Source organism: Mustelus asterias, chromosome 12, assembly GCF_964213995.1.
Source record: "Mustelus asterias chromosome 12, sMusAst1.hap1.1, whole genome shotgun sequence".
Lineage (NCBI taxonomy): Eukaryota > Metazoa > Chordata > Chondrichthyes > Carcharhiniformes > Triakidae > Mustelus > Mustelus asterias.
Window position 1 is genome coordinate 111,023,773 of NC_135812.1, and position 18,154 is coordinate 111,041,926.

The 18,154-nt window shown below is 55.4% G+C and overlaps 1 protein-coding gene across 1 annotated transcript in view; it reads left to right on the forward strand.

The window, feature by feature from the left end:
• The first annotated feature begins 2,542 nt into the window (after nt 1-2,542).
• The window catches only part of utp6 (UTP6 small subunit processome component), a 39,352-nt gene continuing 23,740 nt past the window's right edge, over nt 2,543-18,154 (forward strand). Inside the window, exons 1-8 of the mRNA XM_078225884.1 lie at nt 2,543-2,676; nt 8,461-8,545; nt 10,723-10,764; nt 10,855-10,947; nt 11,986-12,033; nt 12,826-12,889; nt 13,249-13,367; nt 15,852-15,929. Of these exons, the coding sequence (XP_078082010.1) occupies nt 2,585-2,676; nt 8,461-8,545; nt 10,723-10,764; nt 10,855-10,947; nt 11,986-12,033; nt 12,826-12,889; nt 13,249-13,367; nt 15,852-15,929 (621 nt within the window). The 5' untranslated portion in view covers nt 2,543-2,584. The remainder of the gene's footprint in view (nt 2,677-8,460; nt 8,546-10,722; nt 10,765-10,854; nt 10,948-11,985; nt 12,034-12,825; nt 12,890-13,248; nt 13,368-15,851; nt 15,930-18,154) is intronic.

The following is an 18,154-nucleotide window of genomic DNA, read 5'->3' on the forward strand; positions in this document are numbered from 1 at the left end:
CTCCCAAACTTCACAACTCCTCATCTCTCAGCATTACAGATTGACTTGTTCCTGGAGCTCTTAAAATCTTAACTGTCTTGGTTCGGCCGTGTTTGGAGTATTGTGTACAATTCTGGTCGCCACACTACCGGTAGGATGTTGATGCATTGGAAAGGGTGCAGAAGAGATTTATCAGGATGTTGCCTGGTTTGGAGGAGATGGACTATGAAGAAAGGTTGGACAAACTTGGATTGTTTTCACTGGAGCGTCGGAGGATGAGGGGGAACCTGATAGAGGTTTACAAGATTGTGACAGGCTTGGATAGAGTGGATAGGCAGAGTCTTTTTCCCAGGGTCAAAGGGTCAATTACTCGGGGGCAGAGGTTGAGAGGGAGAAAGTTTAAAAGAGATGGAAGGGGCAAGTTTTTCACACGGAGGGTGGTGAATGCCTGGAATGCACTGCAGGAGGAGGTGGAAGCAGATTCTATAACAATATTCAAGAAGCATCTGGATAGATACATGAATAGGCAGGGAATAGAGGGATATAGACCACGTAGAGGGAAGAAAATATTAGATTGGAGACACATCTGTGTTGGCACAGACTTGGTGGGCTGAAGGGCCTGTTCCTGGGCTGTTCTTTGTTTAACTACTCCTCCTGATACATTCTTTTGCACCTCTTTAGCTTCAACTGGGCTTTCCTTTATCACTAACAAACCCCACTGGCTTATCCTGTTTTATCCTGTCAGTCTTCCCAATGCTTGTCTTAAACCCCCAACACTGTGACTTTACACGGTCTAATTTATTACAGTGAAAACATCTGAGGCTTTTCATTTCTCTTCCATCCTCCTGGATTTCCTCTTTAACCTGAGGTATCCTGTCTTCATCATCTCCCACAAGATCTCCTTGACCTCCTGAGGATTTCTCTTTTCCCCAGTTTCCATCCCTCACCGGCTGAAACTGATGTCAGAAACCAAACCTTGATTTATGAATTAATTCAAAATCATCTGCCATTTCTGCCGCTAACCTCGCAGTTTTATGCATTTGCATTTCTAACATTTCAAGTTGAAATTGTCTTTCCAGTTCCCGAAACTCTAAAACTCTCTCCCTTCCCCTTTCGTCTCTCTCTCTTGCTTTTGGTTCTCCCAGGGCAATTCTTTCTTTTTCTTCTGCTTTTAATCACAATTCAAGCTGTTTCATTTCCTTTTCCCATGTTATTGCCTCTAATTCAAGCTGTTTCATTTGTAATTGAATTTTAGCCATTTCCAAGGATTCGGACTGTGTTTCTGGCAGTTTTAAATGCTGAACTATCACCAAAATTGTCTCCGTCTTCCTCACCCCTTCTGGTATCTTCAACTGAAGCTTGTTTGCCAATCCCAAAAGCTTTGCTTCAGCTGCTTTTTGAAAACCGCTCTGAGTGATTTCCACACCCAGGAAATCTTTAGCCACCGAAAGAGCCAAAATTCCACAAGGTGTTTCTGATTAAATCTAACCGAATGCAACACCTGGAAACACCAATACTCCACACCCACTGTCTTTGAGTTCAATAATCTGAAACCAAATTCTTAATCTCGCCAGAGCCCCCAATTTTGTTAGGGACCAGATCAGAAAGTATGTTGTGAATCCTAACTAAACCCCAACTTTGTTTTTGTTTTGGCATTCGTGAGAGGATTAGGTATTTCACTCCAGGTGTGATTCTATTATGATACTAGGAAGCTTTCATCAAAACATTCCTTATTTAACTATTATTTAAACAGTTCACCTAAAATGAATAAATTTGCTTAGCTTTTATCAATTGGAATATTTAAACAAGATACAATTCTTAACTGCTAACCTATCTCTCGGAGTTAGGTGGATTGGCCGTGTTAAGTTGCTCCTTAGTGTCAGGTGGATTCGCAGGGTAAATACATGGGGTTATGGCGATAGGACCTGGGTGGGATTGTGGTCGGTGCAGACTCGATGGGCCGAATGGCCTCCTTGGGCACTGTTGGGATTCTCAGCACGGAGCTGCCTGGTGCAGACAAGTCGGCACAGAATAAACTCAGCTCAATTTTAAACATACCCCTCACAAGGGACGTAAAATATAAATACATTTTTTAAAAGTACAGGATCCAGTGTAAAACTGTCTGGACCCAGGAGGCCATTGAGCCACTCAGCTCCGTGCTAGCCCCTGCCTGAGGAGAAACCTCAGCCCCGGAGCGCCGCCCACAACAACCCTCCCTCTGGGAGCCGGAACCGGAAACACCCAGGGGGCGGTTTGGACCACGGACCGGAGCCAGAAACACCGGGGAGCGGTTTAGAACGCGGACCGGAACCGGAAACACCGGGGAGCAGTTTGGAGCGCGGAAACAACCTCAATAAATGTGTACAATTTGTGTAAATTAAAGAATTGAAAAACAAAAAAAAACACCGGGGAGCGGTTTGGAGCGCGGGCCGGAAGCGGAAACACCGGGGAGCGGTTTGGAGCGCGGGCCGGAAGCGGAAACACCGGGGAGCGGTTTGGAGCGCGGGCCGGAAACACCGGGGAGCGGTTTGGAGCGCGGGCCGGAAGCGGAAACACCGGGGAGCGGTTTGGAGCGCGGGCCGGAAGCTGGTGCACACGCGGGGTGATGGCGGAGTTTGTGCAGTGGCGGCTGGAGGAGCGGCTCCCGGAGCTGCAGCAACTGGAGAGAGTGGGACTGCTGAGCGGGGAGGAGACCAGGTGAGGCCGGGGGGGGAGGGGTCAGCAATGTGGAGAATGCCCCCGAGGGCAAGAGGCCATTCAGCCCATCGAGCCTGTCCTTGCTCAGACAGAGCATTTTAGCCAGGCCCATAGTGACCCTGTTAGTCCCCTTGACCCTAAGGGGCAATTCAGCCTGGCCAATCCACACAACCCGGACTGTGGGAGGGAACCGGAGCCCCCGGAGGAAACCCACGCAGACATGGGGAGAATGTGCAGACTCCGCACAGACAGCGACTCAATCCGGGAATCGAACCCGGGTCCCTGGAGCTGTGAAGCAGCAGCGCCGACCTCTGTACCAGCCACACTGTACACACGGGCAGGACCAATCCAACCCGGCCAATTGCAGCCCAATCAGTCTACTCTCGATCATCAGTAAAGTCATGATGTGGAGATGCCGGTGTTGGACTGGGGTAAACACACTAAGAAGTCTTACAACAGGTTAAAGTCCAACAGGTTTATTTGGTAGCAAAAGACACTAGCTTGCGGAGCGCTGCTCCTTCGTCAGGTGAGTGGGATTTCAGTTCACAAACAGGGCATATAAAGACACAAACTCAATTTACAAAATAATGGTTGGAATGCGAGTCTTTACAGGTAATCAAGTCTCAAAGGTACAGACAATGTGAGTGGAGAGAGGGTTAAGCACAGGTTAAAGAGATGTGTATTGTCTCCAGACAGGACAGCTAGTGAGATTCTGCAAGCCCAGGCAAGTCGTGAGGGTTACAGATAGTGTGACATGAACCCAAGATCCCGGTTGAGGCCGTCCTCATGTGTGCGGAACCTGGCTATCAGTCTCTGCTCAGCGACTCTGCGTTGTGTGTCGTGAAGGCCGCCTTGGAGAACGCTTACCTGAAGATCAGAGGCTGAATGCCCGTGACCGCTGAAGTGTTCCCCAACAGGAAGAGAACAGTCTTGCCTTGTGATTGTCGAGCGGTGTTCATTCATCCGTTGTCGCAGCGTCTGCATCGTTTCCCCAATGTACCATGCCTTGGGACATCCTTTCTTGCAGTGTATCAGGTAGACAACGTTGGCCGAGTTGCAAGAGTAGGTACCGTGTACCTGGTAGATGGTGTTCTCACGTGAGATGATGGCATCTGTGTCGATGATCTGGCACATCTTGCAGAGGTTGCTGTGGCAGGCTTGTGTGGTGTCGTGGTCACTGTTCTCCTGAAGGCTGGGTAGTTTGCTGCGGACAATGGTCTGTTTGAGGTTGTGCGATTGTTTGAAGACAAGTAGTGGGGATGGCCTTGGCGAGATGTTCGTCTTCATCAATGACATGTTGTAAACTCAGTAGAGTGATGGAAGGGGACATCGACAGCGCTATCAAGCAGCACCTGCTCAGCAACAACCTGCTCAGTGACACCCAGTTTGGGTTTTGCCAGGGTCACTCAACTCCTGACCTCATTACAGCCTTGGTTCAAACGTGGACAAAAGAGCTGAATTCCAGAGGAGAGGCAATAAGATCGCATTCGACCCAATGTGGCATCAAGGAGCCTGAGTAAAACTGGAGTCAATGGGAACTCTTTGCTGGTTGGAGTCGTACCCGGCACAAAGGAAGGTGGTTGGGGATCAATCATCTCAGCCCCAGGACATCACTGCAGGAGTCTCTCAGGATAGTGCCCGAGACCCAACCATCTTCAGCTGCTTCAGTAATTCAGCCTCACCATTGCTCCGACAAAACTGACACTAAGAGTTTCTATAGATACGTGAAGAGAAAGAGGTTGGTGAAGACAAATGTAGGTCCCCCACAGACAGAAACGGGGAAATGAATAATAGGGACAAAGAAATGGCCGAGCAACTGAATACATACTTCGGTTCTGTCTTCACAAAAGAGAACACAAATCAGATGCCAGAAATGTTGGCCTCTTTTAAGGTCAAACCAAATAAACAAACTCAAATTAAGTCAGGACAAAGTAAAAGGGGCAGCTCCCCAAAAGGAGGAGGAACAGCCCGAACAAAAATCAAAGTACAAAGGAAAATTGAAAATATCAAATTAAAATGTGATTATTAGGGTCAGTAACGCACCCCAACCCCTGCGGTGCCCAGCGGGCACGGAAGGCGTCAAATATTCCCGTGGACACCGCATGCTCCCTCTCCAGGGACACCTGGCCGCGAACGTAGCCGCGGTAGAGGGGCAGGCAGTCAGGATGGACGGCCCCCTCGATCGCCCTCTGCCTGGACCGGTAAATGGCGCGTTTCGCCAGGAGCAGGTTCACGAGGAGGTCGCCATCCCGACCCTCCCCTCTCCGCACCAGGTGTCCGTAGATCAGGAGCGTGGGACTGAAGTGCAAACAAAACATCAATAAAAGGTTCTTTAGGAAAACGAAAAAGGAGTGCAGCCTCAGACACAAAACATAGACATGGTCCACAGACTCCACAGGGCCGCAGAAAGGGCAGTCTTCAGAGCCCTTGAACCAGCGAATCCTACGGTTGTGCGGAACTGTAGCATGCATCACCCTCCACCCCAGGTCCCTGACGTAATTGGGGGAGATCCCTCCGTAGAGGGACCTCCAGCGGGGAGCCAGAAATGTTGGCGAATGTAAGATTTAGTGAGAGGGAAGAACTGAGGGAAATCAATATTAGTAGAGAAATGGTGCTGGGAAAGCTGATGGGATTAAAGGCGGATAAATCCTCAGCCTGAAAATCTACATCCCAGAGTACTGAAGGAAGTGGCTCTAGAAATAGTGGATGCATTGGTGGTCATCTTCCAGGATTCTATAGACTCTGGAACAGTCCCTGCAGTTTGGAGGGTAGCGAATGTCACTCCAATATTCAAAAAGGGAGGTAGAGAGAAAACAGGGAATTATAGACCAGTAAGCTTAACATCGGTCATGGGGAAAATTCTCAAATCCATTATCAAGGACTTTATAGCAGGGCATTTAGAAAGCAGTGGCAGATCAGACAGAGTCAGCATGGATTTATGAAGGGGAAATCATGCTTGACAAATCTGTTGGAATTCTTTAAGGATGTAACTAGTAGAGTTGACAAGGGGGAGCCAGTCGATGTGTATTTGGACTTTCAGAAAACGTTTGACAAAGTCCCGCACAAGAGATTATTGTGCAAGATTAAAGCGCATGGGATTGGAGGAAGTGTATTGAGATGGATGGAAAACAGGTTGGCAGAGAGGAAACAAAGAGTAGGAATTAATGGGTGCTTTTCAAATTGGCAGGCAGTAACTAGTGGGGGTGCCACAGGGATCGGTGCTGGGACCCCAGCTATTCACAATATATATTAATGATTTGATGAGGGAACAAAATGTAACATCTCAAAGTTTGCAGATGATACCAAGTTGGGCGGGAGGGTGAACTGTGGCGAGGATGCAGAGATCCTTCAGAATGATCTGGACAGGTTGGGTAAGTGGGCTAATCAATGGCAGATGCAGTATAATTTGGATAAATGTGAGGTTATTCACTTTGGAAGCAAAAACAAGGTGGCAGATTACTACCTGAATGGGTGTAAATTGGGAGAGGGGAGTGTGCAGCGGGACCTGGGTGTCCTTGTGCACCAGTCACTGAAGGTAAGCATGCAGGTGCAACAGGTGGTGAAGAAGGTAAATGGTATGTTGGCCTTCATCGCGAGAGGTTTCGAGTACAGGAGCAGGGATGTGTTGTTGCAATTATACAGGGCCTTGGTGAGGCCACACCGAGAGTATTGTGTGCAGTTTTAGTCTCCTTTTCTGAGGAAGGATGTTCTTGCTCTCGAGGGAGTGCAGCGAAGGTTTACCAGGCTGATTCCGGGGATGGCGGGACTGATGTATGAGGAGAGATTGACTAGGTTAGGATTGTTTTCGTTGGAGTTCAGATGAATGAGGGGGGATCTCATAGAGACTTATAAAATTCTAACAGGACCAGACAGGATAGATACAGGGAGGATGTTCCCGATGGTGGGGGAGTCCAGAACCAGGGGTCACAGTCTGAGGATTCAGGGTAGACCATTTAGGATGGAGGAGAGGAGACATTTGTTCACCCAAAGAGTGGTGAGCCTGTGGAATTCATTACCACAGGAAGTAGTTGATGCCAAAACATTGAATATATGAAGGGCGGCACGGTAGCACAGTGGTTAGCACTGCTGCTTCACAGCTCCAGGGATCTGGGTTCGATTCCCAGCTTGGGTCACTCTGTGTGGAGTTTGCACATTCTCCTCGTGTCTGCGTGGGTTTCCTCCGGGTGCTCTAGTTTCCTCCCACAGTCTAAAGATGTGTGGGTTCGGTTAATTGGCCATGCTAAAAATTGCCCTTAGTGTCCTGAGATGCATAGGTTAGAGGGATTAGTTGGGTAAATATGTAGGGATATGGGAGTAGGGCCTGGGTGGGATTGTGGTCGGTGCAGACTCGATGGGCCGAATGGCCTCTTTCTGTACTGTAGGGTTTCTATGATCTTCTATGATCATATTCAAGAGGTGGCTGGATATAGCACTTGGGGTGAATGGGATCAAAGGTTAAGGAGAGAATGCAGGATTAGGCTATTGAGTTGGATGATCAGCCATGATCGTAATGAATGGCGGAGCAGGCTCGAAGGGCCGAATGGCCTCCTCCTGCTCCTATCTTCTATGTTAAAACTCATCTCCGAACTCTGGGCCTCGGCTCCTCCCTCTGCGCCTGGATCCTGAACTTCCTAACCTACAGACCACAGTCAGTAAGGATAGCCAACAACACCTCCTCCACGATCATCCTCAACACCAGTGCCCCACAAGGCTGTGTCCTCAGCCCCCTACTATACTCCTTATACATCTATAACTGTGCGGCCAAATCCCCCTCCAATTCGATCTTCAAGTTTGCTGACGACACCACCGTAGTGGGTCGGACCTCAAACAATGACAAGACAGAGTACGGGAAAGAGGTAGAGAATCTGGTGAACTGGTGCGGCAACAATAATCTCTCCCTCAATGTCAACAAAACGAAGGAGGTTGTCATCGACTTCAGGAAGCGTAAAGGAGAACATGCTCCTGTCTACATCAATGGGGATGAAGTAGAAAGGTTGACGCCTTCCGTGTCCGTTGGGCACCGCAGGGGTTGGGGTGCGTTATCGACCCTAATAATCACATTTTAAATTGATTTTTTAAAGTTTCCTTTGTACTTTGATTTCTGTTCGGGCTGTTCCCCCTCCTTTTGGGGAGCTGCCCCTTTTACTTTGTCCTGACTTAATCTGAGTTTGTTTATTTGGTTCGACCTAAAAAGAGGGCAACAACCTGTCCTAGTCCTCTTCGCGCCCCCCCCCCCCCTCAAGAAAGCTCACCAACGATGTGTAACTCACCTCCCAACTTCCCAAATCCTGTCCACCATCTACAAGGCACCAGTCAGGAGTGTGGTGGAGGAACAACAGAAAATGCTGGATAATCTGTGCAGATCTGGCAGCATCTATGGAGAGAAGCAGAATTATAGCTTTGGGTCTCAGTGTCCTAGGTTGGTGATCTGGAACTCACTCCCTGAAGGGTGGCAGATGTAGAAATCCTCGTCATATTTAGAGGATGTGGATTTGAGGAGTGGTGCTACAGGAACTCTGGACCCAGGTCTGAGAGGTGGGATTAGTTTGGACAGGTAGTTTCCAGCTGGGCAGAGGGCGTTCCAATTCTGAGAAGCTTCAATTCTAACTTGTGTGTTTACGATGCCGTTTAAATGCTCTGGGATTCTGGTCATTAATTGTAATGTCTCTGTATTGCTGAGTGAGGTTTGTTTGAGAATCACTGGCTTTGAAGTTCTTTTTGGAATTGGAATGAATATTGAGCTGCCAGGTGTGTAACGCTGCTTGTTTGTTGTTGATTTTGAAGAGCGTTAATGAAGAAAGTCACTGCGTTGGAACATAAAGTGCACCGACGCGCACTCAGCAAGGAGAGTTTCATCACCTACATTCAGGTAACATCGCAACTGAAAAAGAACGAAACATCTTGATGGTTAGAGGCAGCGAGAAGGTGGAGTGGTGATAATATCACGGGGCCAGTTATCCAGAGACCCAGGCGAAAGCTCTGGGGACCCACGTTCAAATCCCACCATAGCTGCTGGTGAAATTTAATTAATAATTGCTAATCTCAGTAATGGTGATTATGGAATTCAGCGGAAGGAGATCTGAGTGAGTGACTTCCAGCTGCCCTCTGAAATAGCCTCAAAGCCCCTCCGTTCAGGGGGCAGTTAGGGATTGGGCAGTAAACGCCGGCCCAGCCTGCAACGCCCACATCTCAAGAAATAAAACAAAAGAATCCATTGGTGTGAAATAAATCCCACTGACACAGCACCCCACCTCCTGCCCCTGGTACACTCCCTCACCCTCACCCCACCTCCTGCCCCTGGTACACTCCCTCACCCCACCTCCTGGTCCTCGGACACTCCCTCACTCCACCTCCTGCCCCTGGTACACTCCCTCACCCTCACTCCACCTCCTGCCCCTGGTACACTCCCTCACCCCACCTCCTGGTCCTCAGACACTCCCTCACTCCACCTCCTGGCCCTCGGACACTCCCTCACCCCACCTCCTGGTCCTCGGACACTCCCTCACTCCACCTCCTGGCCCTCGGACACTCCCTCACCCTCACTCCACCTCCTGCCCCTGGTACACTCCCTCACTCCACCTCCTGGTCCTCGGACACTCCCTCACCCCACCTCCTGGTCCTCGGACACTCCCTCACCCCACCTCCTGCCCCTGGTACACTCCCTCACCCTCACCCCACCTCCTGGTCCTCGGACACTCCCTCACCCTCACTCCACCTCCTGGTCCTCGGACACTCCCTCACCCCACCTCCTGCCCCTGGTACACTCCCTCACCCTCACCCCACCTCCTGGTCCTCGGACACTCCCTCACCCTCACTCCACCTCCTGGCCCTCGGACACTCCCTCACCCCACCTCCTGCCCCTGGTACACTCCCTCACCCTCACCCCACCTCCTGGTCCTCGGACACTCCCTCACCCTCACTCCACCTCCTGGTCCTCGGACATTCCCTCACCCCACCTCCTGGTCCTCGGACACTCCCTCACTCCACCTCCTGGCCCTCGGACACTCCCTCACCCCACCTCCTGGTCCTCGGACACTCCCTCACTCCACCTCCTGGCCCTCGGACACTCCCTCACCCCACCTCCTGCCCCTGGTACACTCCCTCACCCCACCTCCTGGTCCTCGGACACTCCCTCACTCCACCTCCTGGCCCTCGGACACTCCCTCACCCCACCTCCTGCCCCTGGTACACTCCCTCACCCCACCTCCTGCCCCTGGTACACTCCCTCACCCCACCTCCTGCCCCTGGTACACTCCCTCACTCCACCTCCTGGCCCTCGGACACTCCCTCACTCCACCACCTGGTCCTCGGACACTCCCTCACTCCACCTCCTGGTCCTCGGACACTCCCTCACTCCACCTCCTGGTCCTCGGACACTCCCTCACTCCACCTCCTGGTCCTTGGACACTCCCTCACTCCACCTCCTGGTCCTTGGACACTCCCTCACTCCACCTCCTGGTCCTCGGACACTCCCTCACTCCACCTCCTGCCCCATGTACACTCCCTCACTCCACCTCCTGGCCCTCGGACACTCCCTCACTCCACCTCCTGGTCCTCGGACACTCCCTCACTCCACCTCCTGGTCCTCGGACACTCCCTCACTCCACCTCCTGGTCCTGGTACACTCCCTCACCCTCCCCCCACCTCCTGGTCCTTGGACACTCCCTCACCCCACCTCCTGGTCCTTGGACACTCCCTCACTCCACCTCCTGGTCCTCGGACACTCCCTCACTCCACCTCCTGCTCCTGGTACACTCCCTCACCCTCACTCCACCTCCTGGTCCTCGGACACTCCCTCACCCTCACTCCACCTCCTGCCCCTGGTACACTCCCTCACCCCACCTCCTGGTCCTGGTACACTCCCTCACTCCACCTCCGAGCCCTCGGCCACTCCCTCACTCCATCTCCTGGTCCTCAGACACTCCCTCACCCTCACTCACGCAGACATATTCTCCCCACTCCACCCAATGCTCCCTACTCTTCCCCCCATCCCCCCCCACACACACACACAGACACTGTTCACTGATCGAGTGTTTTCTCTTTCAGTATGAAATAAACTTTCTGGAATTGATCAAGAGGCGGCGAATGGTGAGTGATTCTCAGTTTGTGTGAGAGGCTGAATTACTCTGAGTGGATTGGTGCGTTGTTGTGTTCTAAACGTATTCATTCCCCACCCAGCGGATTGGCTACACCTTTAAGAAAGATGAGATTGAATATGCCGTCGTTAACCGGATTCACGGATTATTCAATCGAGCTCTGACCAAATGGAAGGTAAGGCAATGGGAGGGGGCGCGCGGGTGCCGCGGGGCGGGGTGTGCGCGGGTGCCGCGGGGCGGGGTGTGCGCGGGTGCCGCGGGGCGGGGTGTGCACGGGTGCCGCGGGGCGGGGTGTGCCGCGGGGCGGGGGGTGCACGGGTGCCGTGGGGCGGGGTGTGCGCGGGTACCGCGGGGCGGGGTGTGCGCGGGTACCGCGGGGCGGGATGTGCGCGGGTGCCGCGGGGCGGGGTGTGCCGCGGGGCGGGGTGTGCACGGGTGCCGCGGGGCGGGGTGTGCACGGGTGCCGCTGTGCGGGGTGCCGCGGGGCGGGGTGTGCGCGGGTGCCGCGGGGCGGGGTGTGCGCGGGTGCCGCGGGGCGGGGTGTGCACGGGTGCCGTGTGCGCGGGTACCGCGGGGCGGGGTGTGCGCGGGTACCGCGGGGCGGGGTGTGCGCGGGTGCCGCGGGGCGGGGTGTGCACGGGTGCCGTGGGGCGGGGTGTGCGCGGGTACCGCGGGGCGGGGTGTGCACGGGTGCCAGGGTGGGGGGGGTTGTAAATTGGAGGGGGGGAGATGAGGCTGGGGGTGTTGGCGGAGTGTGAGGTGTAAATAGTGTTGGGGATATAAGCTGTGGGAAGAGCTGGGGGTCCAAGTCAAATTGGGGGCAAATATGGGTAGTGTGGGGTCTGGGCCTTTTGGGACAGGTTGGGGTCTGAGCCGGGACGGGGTTAGGGGTGCGCGAGGGGATTAGGGGGATGGAATTCGGGGGGTGGGATGGGATTAAGGGCGTGGGATGGGAGGGGATTAGGGGCACGGGAGAGGCATTAGGGGGATGGGGTGGGAGGGGGATTTGGGGTGCGGGAGGGGGGTTAGGGGCATGTGCCGGGGATTAGGTGCGCGGGAGGGGGAATAGGGATATGGGATGGGCGTTAGGGGGACGGGAGGGGGTTAGGGGGACGGGGTGGGAGGGGTTTAGGGGCGTGTGGCGGGGATTAGGATGGGTGTTTGCTATATCCCTTAATGCAGATTGACTGAGCGTTTGAGTTTGGTTTTACAGGATGATATCCAGTTGTGGCTCTCGCACATCGCTTTCTGCAAGAAATGGGTAAGTGTTTCCAATAACAATATCTATTAATCCAGCTCCCTCACACTGTCACTCAGTAACCCCTCTCCCCCAGCACCCTCTCTCCCCCAGCCCCCTGTGTTACTGACTGTATCTGTACTGATGTTAATCCAGCTCCCTCACACTGTCACTCAGTAACCCCTCTCCCCCAGCACCCTGTGTTACTGACTGTATCTGTACTGATGTTAATCCAGCTCCCTCACACTGTCACTCAGTAACCCCTCTCCCCCAGCACCCTGTGTTACTGACTGTATCTGTACTGATGTTAATCCAGCTCCCTCACACTGTCACTCAGTAACCCCTCTCCCCCCAGCGCCCTGTGTTACTGACTGTATCTGTACTGATGTTAATCCAGCTCCCTCACACTGTCACTCAGTAACCCCTCTCCCCCAGCACCCTGTGTTACTGACTGTATCTGTACTGATGTTAATCCAGCTCCCTCACACTGTCACTCAGTAACCCCTCTCCCCCAGCACCCTGTGTTACTGACTGTATCTGTACTGATGTTAATCCAGCTCCCTCACACTGTCACTCAGTAACCCCTCTCCCCCCAGCGCCCTGTGTTACTGACTGTATCTGTACTGATGTTAATCCAGCTCCCTCACACTGTCACTCAGTAACCCCTCTCCCCCAGCACCCTGTGTTACTGACTGTATCTGTACTGATGTTAATCCAGCTCCCTCACACTGTCACTCAGTAACCCCTCTCCCCCCCAGCGCCCTGTGTTACTGACTGATGTTGGTGTGGATGTTACATCTCTTGTTTCATTCCCAGAATGCCAAGGTGAAGCTGAGCAAAGTGTTCTCTGCAATGTTGGCTATTCACCCGGACAAGCCAGGTAAGATACACACTGCCCCGGCGAGTGGGTGGTGCCCCCGGCGAGTGGGTGGTGCCCCCGGCGGGTGGGTGGTGCCCCCGGCGAGTGGGTGGTGCCCCCGGCGAGTGGGTGGTGCCCCCGGCGTGTGGGTGGTGCCCCCGGCGTGTGGGTGGTGCCCCCGGCGAGTGGGTGGTGCCCCCGGCGAGTGGGTGGTGCCCCCGGCGAGTGGGTGGTGCCCCCGGCGAGTGGGTGGTGCCCCCGGCGAGTGGGTGGTGCCCCCGGCGAGTGGGTGGTGCCCCCGGCGAGTGGGTGCGGTGAATGTGTTGCGACTGACATGGTACTCTGTGCTTTTAAAGCATTTTTATTGGATGATCTTGCAGGTTTCTGGATCATGGCCGCTAAGTGGGAGATAGAGGAGCGATTATCATCTGAGAACGCCAGGCATTTATTCCTGCGGGCTTTGCGTTTCCACCCAGACTGTCAGAAGATCTATCAGGAGGTAAGGGCTGTTTTATCAGTGGGCTTTAATCTGAGGATGCAGTAGTCGGAGTGTGGGAATTGAGTTCAGTCTGTCTGTCCGAGGCAGCTGTGACAAACCTCGAGTGTGACCCTCTCCGACCCCTCTCTGAATCTGGGAAACATTAGTTCAGAACCATGCAGGCAGCAATAGCTCACGATGCATTACATCCTGGAACTGGATCTGTCCCGTCTCTGAGCCACATGGCACCTTCTCTTTGAAAGGATGATGATGACTCCCGGCTCACTCATGTCTCCGCCACAATCCAGGGAAACTTCCGGTTATTTAAAAGCCTTTATTTGCCAAGAGCAAGCTCTGTGTGAGTAAGAGACCAACAGGGCAGGAGAGATGGCGGTTGGCACTGCTGCCTCACAGCGCCAGGGACCCGGGTTCGATTCCAGCCTCAGGTGACCGTCTGTGTGGAGTTTGCACGTTCTCCTCGTGTCCCCGTGGGTTTCCTCCGGGTGCTCCAGTTTCCTCCCACAGTCCAAAGATGTGCGGGTTAGATGGATTAAGGGGATAAATGAGCGTGGTTAAGGGGATTGGGCCTGGGGAAGAACCTCTTTGGAGGATGGATGTAGACTCGATGGGCCAAATGGCCTCTTTCTGAACTGTCGGGATTCTAAGATCATGGACCCTGGTACCTTGGCTGCACCCTCCCCCCGCACACACGCACACACACACTCGCACCCCCACCCCACACACTCGCACCCCCACCCCACACACTCGCACCCCCACCCCACACACTCGCACCCCCACCCCACACACTCGCACCCCCACCCCACACACTCGCACCCCCACCCCACACACTCGCACCCCCACCCCACACACTCGCACCCCCACCCCACACACTCGCACCCACACCCCACACACTCGCACCCCCACCCCACACACTCGCACCCCCACCCCACACACTCGCACCCCCACCCCACACACTCGCACCCCCACCCCACACACTCGCACCCACACACTCGCACCCACACACTCGCACCCACACACTCGCACCCCCACCCCACACACTCGCACCCCCACCCCACACACTCGCACCCCCACCCCACACACTCGCACCCCCACCCCACACACTCGCACCCCCACCCCACACACTCGCACCCCCACCCCACACACTCGCACCCCCACCCCACACACTCGCACCCCCACCCCACACACTCGCACCCCCACCCCACACACTCGCACCCCCACCCCACACACTCGCACCCCCACCCCACACACTCGCACCCCCACCCCACACACTCGCACCCCCACCCCACACACTCGCACCCCCACCCCACACACTCGCACCCCCACCCCACACACTCGCACCCCCACCCCACACACTCGCACCCCCACCCCACACACTCGCACCCCCACCCCACACACTCGCACCCCCACCCCACACACTCGCACCCCCACCCCACACACTCGCACCCCCACCCCACACACTCGCACCCCCACCCCACACACTCGCACCCCCACCCCACACACTCGCACCCCCACCCCACACACTCGCACCCCCACCCCACACACTCGCAACCCCACCCCACACACTCGCAACCCCACCCCACACACTCGCACCCCCACCCCACACACTCGCACCCCCACCCCACACACTCGCACCCCCACCCCACACACTCGCACCCCCACCCCACACACTCGCACCCCCACCCCACACACTCGCACCCCCACCCCACACACTCGCAACCCCACCCCACACACTCGCAACCCCACCCCACACACTCGCAACCCCACCCCACACACTCGCAACCCCACCCCACACACTCGCACCCACACACTTGCGGGGTGGGGGGCGGGGGCGCGAGTGTGTGGGGCGGGGGCGCGAGTGTGTGGGGCGGGGGCGCGAGTGTGTGGGGTGGGGGCGCCCCTGCGGCCGGCCCCCATGGCCGCGCCCACTGCGGCCACGCCCCCGCCCCACACGCATGCACACACACCAGCTTCACTGACCCTCAGCAGGAGTGCGTGACCAATGCAAACCACACCGCCCATAATGCACTTTGGCTGTCACATGACTTGCCACACTGATGTGGACGCTCACACTACAGAGTACTGGCAAGCTGGGGGGCGGGGAATGCTGCCAGCGCCCTTCCTGGATCCTGGTCATTAGCATCAGGGGCTCTCTGGCCCCCAGGAGAGGGTTGGTGGGGTCATTTTAGGTGGGGGAGGGGGGATAATCCCGGGTTGGTGGTGGGAGGAGGGGGGTAATCCCGGGTTGGTGATGGGGAGAGGGGGTAATCCCGGGGTGGGGGTGGGGGTAATTTCGGGTTGGTGGTGGTGGGAGGGGGTAATCCCGGGTTGGTGATGGGGAGAGGGGGTAATCCCGGGTTGGTGGTGGGGGTAATTTCGGGTTGGTGGTGGTGGGAGGGGGTAATCCCGGGTTGGTGATGGGGGGGTGCAGGGGCAGCGGGTGCAGTTCAAGCCGTCCACAGCTGTTTCTGCTTCTCTCTTTCCCAGTATTTCCGGATGGAGTTGATGAATGCTGAGAAGCTGCAGAAGGAAAAGCAACTGCTGGAGGCAGCAAACCTGGAGCAGGTACCGAGAAACTGAGAGCCCGGAGCGGGGAGAGAGAAACTGAGAGCCCGGAGCGGGGAGAGAGAAACTGAGCCCGGAGCGGGGAGAGAGAAACTGAGAGCCCGGAGCGGGGAGAGAGAAACTGAGAGCCCGGAGCGGGGAGAGAGAAACTGAGAGCCCGGAGCGGGGAGAGAGAAACTGAGAGCCCGGAGCGGGGAGAGAGAAACTGAGAGCCCGGAGCGGGGAGAGAGAAACTGAGCCCGGAGCGGGGAGAGAGAAACTGAGAGCCCGGAGCGGGGAGAGAGAAACTGAGAGCCCGGAGCGGGGAGAGAGAAACTGAGAGCCCGGAGCGGGGAGAGAGAAACTGAGAGCCCGGAGCGGGGAGAGAGAAACTGAGCCCGGAGCGGGGAGAGAGAAACTGAGCCCGGAGCAGGGAGGGAGAAACTGAGCCCGGAGCGGGGAGAGAGAAACTGAGCCCGGAGCAGGGAGGGAGAAACTGAGAGCCCGGAGCGGGGAGAGAGAAACTGAGCCCGGAGCGGGGAGAGAGAAACTGAGCCCGGAGCAGGGAGGGAGAAACTGAGCCCGGAGCGGGGAGAGAGAAACTGAGAGCCCGGAGCAGGGAGGGAGAAACTGAGAGCCCGGAGCAGGGAGGGAGAAACTGAGAGCCCGGAGCAGGGAGGGAGAAACTGAGAGCCCGGAGCAGGGAGGGAGAAACTGAGAGCCCGGAGCAGGGAGGGAGAAACTGAGAGCCCGGAGCGGGGAGGGAGAAACTGAGAGTCCGGAGCAGGGAGGGAGAAACTGAGAGTCCGGAGCAGGGAGGGAGAAACTGAGAGTCCGGAGCAGGGAGGGAGTTACAGAGAAGCTGAGGGCCTGGAGCAGGTGGAACAGAATGGAGAAACCGAGGACACAGAAGGTGCAGTTGGAGGGGGCGAAGGGGCTGAGTGAGGCGGGGGGGGGGAATGTGTGGGGAGAGGAAGGGGGTGCTGGTGGGGGTGGAGATGGGGCTGAGTGAGGCAGGGGGATGTGTGGGGAGAGGAAGGGGGTGCTGGTGGGGATGGGGCTGAGTGAGGCAGGGGGATGTGTGGGGAGAGGAAGGGCGTGCTGGTGGGGATGGGGCAGGCGAGAAAGGAAAGTGTGGGGGAGGGCATTTGTTTGGGGTTCAAGGACTTTGGTGGGGTAAGGAGTGAGTGGGATTTGAATTGGGGGCAGGGCTGTCGGGGTGGGGTGTCGGCAGCGTCACGGGATGGTAGGTGTTGGGTTGGTTGGGGGGTGCTGTGGAGGGGTTTGCTTTGGGGAGGGTGGTTAGGGTTGAGTGTAGGTGGGAGGGTAGGGGGGTGAGGGCAGGACCGGGTGGGGGGGATATAGAAACATAGAAAAACTACAGCACAAACAGGCCCTTCGGCCCACAAGTTGTGCCGAACATATCCCTACCTTCCAGACCTACCTATAACCCTCCATCCTATTAAGTCCCATGTACTCATCCAGGAGTCTCTTAAAAGACCCTATTGAGTTTGCCTCCACCACCACTGACGGCAGCCGATTCCACTCGCCCACCACCCTCTGTGTGAAAAACTTCCCCCTAACATTTCCCCTGTACCTACCCCCCAGCACCTTAAACCTGTGTCCTCTCATAGCAGCCATTTCCACCCTGGGAAAAAGCCTCTGAGAGTCCACCCGATCTATGCCTCTCAACATCTTATATACCTCTATTAGGTCTCCTCTCATCCTACGTCTCTCCAAGGAGAAAAGACCGAGCTCCCTCAGCCTATCCTCATAAGGCATGCCACTCAATCCAGGCAACATCCTTGTAAATCTCCTCTGCGCCCTTTCAATCTTTTCCACGTCCTTCCTGTAATGAGGCGACCAGAACTGAGCACAGTACTCCAAGTGGGGTCTGACGAGGGTCTTATATAGCTGCATCATTATCCCCGGACTCCTAAACTCAATCCCTCAATTGATAAAGGCCAGCACACCATAGGCCTTCTTAACCACCTCCTCCACCTGCGGGGCCGATTTTAGAGTCCTATGGACCCGGACCCCAAGGTCCTTCTGATCCTCCACAGTACTAAGAGTCTTTCCCTTAATATTGTACTCCTTCATCCCATTTGACCTGCCAAAATGGACCACTACACATTTATCTGGGTTGAAGTCCATCTGCCACTTGTCCGCCCAGTCTTGCATCCTATCTACGTCCCTCTGTAACTTCTGACATCCCTCCAGACTATCCACAACCCCACCAACATTCA